Source organism: Primulina eburnea, chromosome 15 (assembly GCF_022965805.1).
Source record: "Primulina eburnea isolate SZY01 chromosome 15, ASM2296580v1, whole genome shotgun sequence".
NCBI lineage: Eukaryota > Viridiplantae > Streptophyta > Magnoliopsida > Lamiales > Gesneriaceae > Primulina > Primulina eburnea.
In genome coordinates this window covers 5,099,042-5,105,294 of record NC_133115.1, presented here as the reverse complement: position 1 = coordinate 5,105,294, position 6,253 = coordinate 5,099,042, and the positions used below count along the sequence as shown (strand labels likewise).

The 6,253-nt window shown below is 38.5% G+C and overlaps 1 protein-coding gene across 2 annotated transcripts; it reads right to left on the bottom strand.

The window, feature by feature from the left end:
* Positions 1-344: 344 nt before the first annotated feature.
* LOC140814833 (protein OBERON 4-like) lies at positions 345-5,888 on the bottom strand. Of its 2 annotated transcripts, XM_073173926.1 has the most exons (3): positions 5,622-5,888; positions 2,343-5,243; positions 345-1,239 (listed from the first exon to the last, which is right to left on the bottom strand). In XM_073173926.1, the coding sequence occupies exons 2-3, from the start codon at positions 5,218-5,220 to the stop codon at positions 668-670; spliced, it is 3,450 nt and encodes a 1,149-aa protein (XP_073030027.1). In that variant the 5' UTR covers positions 5,221-5,243; positions 5,622-5,888; the 3' UTR covers positions 345-667. The 2 variants fall into 2 exon arrangements, with proteins under 2 accessions (XP_073030027.1, XP_073030025.1); XM_073173924.1 differs by having other exon boundaries at positions 2,343-5,888.
* Positions 5,889-6,253: the final 365 nt, after the last annotated feature.

The window sequence follows — 6,253 nt, the reverse complement described above, 5'->3', positions numbered from 1 at the left end:
CCACTGATTTTATGTCTGGTCAAAGTCGGGTGGACTTATATCCCCACTTCTATTATTTATGATATATTGGCTTTTTTTTTATTTAAGTTAATGACATATTTATTTTTAATAAATAAATTTGTGTAAAATCAGTAACCCAATTCTGCAGTATAAAAGACATACTGAATATTGGTTAAACTAGAGGAAATTCAAATTCACACTACAGCCATTTAGCTTTGTTTTCATTTTTCTTGTTTCATCAATATAAAATCACAGAAGAAATGAAAGACAGAAATCCAAGAGGAATAACAAGATGTTTCATCAATATAAAATCACAGAAGAAATGAAAGACAGAAATCCAAGAGGAATAACAAGATAGATTATCTGTTCTTTTTGTTGAAAGAAAGGAGCTTAACTTTAGTTTCAGATACTGATTACAAACAACAGTGACTATGAACTTAGACCTCTCATTTCTTACCGAATTTTATCGAAGAAAATCGGGGTAGCTACCTTCTGCATGGATTCTAGTCAGCTACTCAGCACTGCACTGCACTGCACTGCACAGTAGTGAATTTGGGAAAAGATATACTTAGTAGAGCACCTAATAGATACAAAATGCAAAGATAATTGCAGGCGAAACTTCAGAAATATCGAGGGATTTGCAGTAAGATGAAAAGCAGCATGTTGATCACGTTGGAAGGTTCCTTCTCGTTGCTTCCATTTTCAACAGAAGGTCTTTGATGTCTGATTCCATTCTGATTCTCATGTTGAAATATTCTTGATAAGCTCGGTCCAGAGCTTGGAGCTCTTCCACCTTTTGTTTTCGCATTTCCTCAGCTTCTGACAAACGCAGCTTTGCGATTCGGCTCTTGTACTCTTCTTCAATCAGTTCATCTTTTTTTATGGAAATACGCTTCAGTGCTTCAGCTTCCCTTCGAGCATCGTCAGCTCGTGTTTGAAACATATTTGCCTCCGCTTGTTTGACTTTTACAATGCTCTCTAATTCATCGAACATCGGTTCTTTTTTAGTATTCTTTAACAAGTCCATGGTCATCGAGTATTTGTCATTCCTTTTGCTGTCAAAATCAGGAAGCAAATGGATAGAGTTTTCAAGGGGCGCAACCTTAGTTGGACGAATGGGTTTTATCCACCCAGTCCCTTGACTCCCCCCGGCACTGCCATTGCTGATATTTTGGTTTCTTGTCGACAAGTCCTTTCCAGCTTCGATAGAAATACTTTTAGTCCTGAGTTTTTGGCTTTCTGCAATCAAAAGAAGTGATTTTAGCAAAATATATGAACAAAATAAAAACAACACTACTATTCATTTCATATAATTCACTTTCTTTCAATATAATATTACTTTTAATTTTACCTTTACATCCATCCCAAAAAATAATAATAACAGTTGTTAAAATTTATAACTAGCAAATATAATATTGAAAAATCATACCGTGTTGTTAAAAACATAAACAAACACATGTTTCTTTCTCTATACATGTTCTGAAAACTCATTTTTCAGAAACACAAAGCTCCAGAAATGCCAGAAACATAAGCAAACAAAGCCAAAGATATTTCGAGGCCATACAAAGTGGGGAGAGTATCGATAGAACATGAGAAGCTCTCATGTTCAAGGATATCTCCCAGGCTGATACAGAGGTTTAATATTATCACTAATTCAAACATTACAAGCTCGGCAAACCAGTAAAATCTCAAAACTAGCTCCATAACGTATCAAAGAAAAGAATTTCAAACTAGATGAACATAATCCAGAAACTTGGTTTCAATGACTTCATTTCCTCATATTTGAAGTCTTGATAAGAATTTTTTTTTGAGTTTCAAGTAAGTAATTCGTAGCAGTGTTGATGAAATAATCACAAGAAAAAAATAACAAGAAAAGAAAGTAAGGTACAAATAGGAGAAGTGGCTTCAATTGTTCAAATAAAATCTTGATGTTTTTCTTTCCCTGTGCGTAGCAGCTTGCACAAGTCAGGAAAATGTAGAGGGTTAAAAATAAAGGATAATGAAGATCACCAAGATTTTACAGAGAAAGAGCATATTATTTGTGGCCTGTCAAGTATCCTGGTCCGCGTGAAACCACAACAAATTTACCATTGTTTTATATTGCTCATGGTCATAAAAAACTTGGGTTTCAGAACTTTAATTAAGAAAGATGTTAAACACAAAAGAAAAAGAAAATATAGATTTAGTCTTGATTGATAGTGACACCATTTTCTTAAAAATACATGTTAAATTTGCTGCTTAAACTCCTACGTAGTATGTGTAACAGAAGTTGGTCATGCACCAGAGGTACTCAAACAAGATGAAAGTGTTGCAAGACAAATTAACTCAAAGGCTAATCTCACCAGAGAAAAAACTCAAAATTTGATTTTGCACATCCTGAAGCGCAGCTCCATCAGCTAATTTCGATGACATCTGGTTGGCAATTTCATGTAGCTGTTTACCTCTTGCATCCTCACTTGCACAGAATATTCGTCTCACATATTCAAGTTCCCTCAAGAGGTTCTCAGTCGTCCATTCTTTCAAAAAGTTACTGAAAACTTCCTTCACAAAACCAAACATCTCGGAAGGATGCTCACAGGCAAGACAATGGAATTGCATTTCCATGATGCCATGAGCACCTGTTGCACTCCGTCCGTTCCTGATACGTGATTCTCTTAATCCACAATCTGTATGGCACCAATGTAGGCATACATCGCAACCAACCCAACTGCACGTGTTGGATGCCATGTCAAACATCAAACATACAAGACACATGCACTCCCGGCAGAAACCATTCTGATGCACACATATTTTGCAGTCACACTCATCGGCAGGTAGAAGGCTCCGGCAAGTGATATTTCTACATCTACTGTATAGAAATATCTCGGCCAGATCGGCAGATGGGATTTCGAATCCCTGTAGAAGATATTCTCGAAGCCCTGTTTTCAACGCCACCAAGATCTCCAACTGAACACGATGCGCATTAGTTAACGAATCCAAGGTAAAGTCTACCCTTTTCCTCAATGACTTCTGCAAAGCACTCAGCTGCCACTGCTTAGCTTGATTCAAGAAGATGTCAGAGACAAACTCCTTCAACAGCGTCATGTGCTGTCCAGTCATATCATTGAATCTCTGGGCCATTGTACGTATAGGTTCAGAAACTATCATAGTAATTATAGACTCGGCAAAGTCAGATCCAACAACTGATCCATGGTCTTTTTCATCTGGGTTATAATTATTGATTCTTAGTGATCCACCACCATCTTTCTCGGGCAATAATTGCCTCCTATCTCTGTGATATTCTGGTCCATTTTCAAACGATCCAACAGCCTGTGCTCCAGATAAGTGCTTGTTAAAACTCAACTGTCTATCAAGCCCTATTGGTAATTTCTTGCATTTCCCCATTTTCAGCTGCTGTAGCTCAGCTTGTCCTGTAGAATTACCTTGAGATATTTGAGACTGGCCGTACAAATTATTTCCTCTGGATGATGTGCCTAGATAAGCTGGAACTTCTTTATTCTTATTCTCATCTACTGACAAAGCGTTCCAATCGACCCCCTGAAACAAAGGTTTACTGCCAACAGATTGCTCAAAATCAAATGCATTATGGGTCAAGGAACAGCTGGGATTATGAGTGAACTGCTGAGAACCAGAGAAGGACATTGAAGCAGTAAATCCATCAGAATTTGTCTGAAAGGAGCTATGAAAGGATTGAGCACTTCTGGCATGACTAGGAGAACCAGGAGCAGGAACTCTACTCTGAGAACCAATGGGAAATAAAACATTCGGCAAGCTAAGGGAAAGCTCAAGTGCCAACCTATCATCTTTTGGCTTATTGTGACTTGATTGCTCAACTCTCTCTTGCTTCTTGATTGGAACAGAGGAGAAAAATTGAAATCCCCTGGTACTGGGCCCTTCAGTTCCAGTATCTCCAGATTTTACAAGGCCCATTGATTCGTTTTCAATCTCTAAATCAGTTTCTGTAAAGCCAACAGAGTTAGTCAATATGGCAAGGCATTTGCCCTTATCCTTCAAACTTTTGGTTGTTTCCTCAATCAAATGTTTTTCACCTCTTTCTACAAATCTCACCTTGCCATTCATACCAGGATCAACTGCCTGCACTTCAAGATCACCACCCTTCCCTTCCTTTTGCTCTAGAAAAGGTGATGACTTCACGTCCTCATCGAAATGATCGTCTCTTCTATTTTCCATTTTGTTGCTGTCAAGCTCATTTTCTCCAATTGTTTCATTATCATCTATGCTTCTGGTGGTCTTTGGGGGTGTTATAGTGGTAACCTGACAATCTGGTAAATCTTTATTCTTGTTCACGACATTTTCAACAGTGTTATATAATCCACATTCAGCTTGCTTCTCACAGCCACGCACTACATCTACTTTTTCTTCAGACAAAGCACTTGCTTTGCCATGCCAGGTTTCAGTGTCAACACAATCACTGAGTTCCTTTTGTGAGGAGTTCAATGGTGCAGCATCTCTATCTTTAATCTCTCTATTAGTCAAAGAGACTGGGGGTTGTGGATCAGGATCCAGTTCCCCTTCTTCTCTTTCACTGCTCCGACCACTACTTTCCACGGGCATGTCTTCAGATTTCTTAACTTCTACACCCTTGGACTGCTCACTGCCAGAGTCCTTGGACCAAGCTGGGGATTTCGCATTCCTCGGTCCCTGAGGAGATTTCGCCTTACCAATCTCCTCAGATTCCACTCTACTTCCTCGACCAATCTCAGTGCCATCATTCCTAATCCCATCGTCACCATCTTTCCCACCTACAAACCTCCGCCATGCTGAAACACTGCCCTCCCTCCTCGACCGATCCCTCTCGGACCTAAATCCCTTTGGAAAATCTCTCTTGGGTCCACAAAAGCTCTCGGACCGATGCATCCGATCCATTGCATAACCAGCCCGTGGCGAAGAGTTCGTAATACCTCTCTCATTCCCATCTCTATGCCGATCATAACTCTTCCTTCTATCATAACTTTCTGAATCATAATCTGATCGCTTTCTGACCAGTCTAGAGCTCTCTCTATCATCGTCTAGATGTTCATACCTAGATGCTGAAGAAGAAAAAACTTTTCTCCCACTGTCAGAAGATTTGTAGTAAGTGTTCCTATGCGAGGAAGACGTACGGTACAAAGCTGGATCCTCGTCCCTAGTTCCCCAGTCTTTCACGGCACCCTTCTCTCCAAATGAATTTAGATCTTCACTTGACCTCAACTTCTTCATACCGTATACTCTATAATCAAGACCTACAACCAACAGACACCACTCAACAAAGTAACTAAAAACCCATGCCTTTTTTCCCTATATTAAACACAAACTACTCCAGAGTCGCATAATTATACCGTAATCCATCAACATTTAACAAATCAAACCAAATAAATGTTAAAAAAAATCCCAAGGTCAACTAGTTAAACCCACAAGCAAATCTTCAATTCCTGCCTAAACCCGTCTCCAAATAAAGACAAAAAAAAAATCCAACTGGTTCAACGGAACAGAACCGAAAGCAACAGCTCAACCAAAAAACTCAAGCTTTGCTAACCCTAGCTTCGTCCACACATATCCCCCAAAAATCTCCGATTAATAACAAGAACTCGAGCTTTAGGTGCAAACCCAGATTCAAATACCCTTTGGAGAGAATCAGAAGATGCCGGAAACACTCGCTGGAGGTGAAATCGCCATGTGGATATTGTGTTCGTCGGGGGTATCTTTTCCTCTGAGCAGTCAACGAAGGCTTTAATCAGTGGGGTAGGAGTTGAGAAAGGAGACTTGGATACGCCATGTGCGTAGAGCGCACTGGTCAAGGCACTCGGACAAACTAAAAGGAAAGATGCTTAGGGTGCGCAGTGCGCCTCCTATGCAGGTTAAAATGGACCAGAAAAGTCAACCGTATTATGGAGAAACCTTGACGCGAAGCAAATAGTTTCCACAGAATTCCATCCGTCCTAATAGATACGAATATATTATTTTTTTATGTCAAAATATTTTGTTTTATAAATAATTACAACTAATATTTAATTTATTATCAACTATACTATATTATTATTATATTATATTATATTATATCTAAACAAAAATTTATGTGATATGATTTTACGAATCGTATTTTGTGAGACAAATCTTTTATTTGGATCATCTATGAAAAATTATTAATTTTTATACTAAGAGTATTAGTTTTTATTGTATATATCAGTAGGGTTGACCCATCTCTTCTTATATCTATTAAAAGTTCTAAAATAAAATAGATAAATTACTTGTT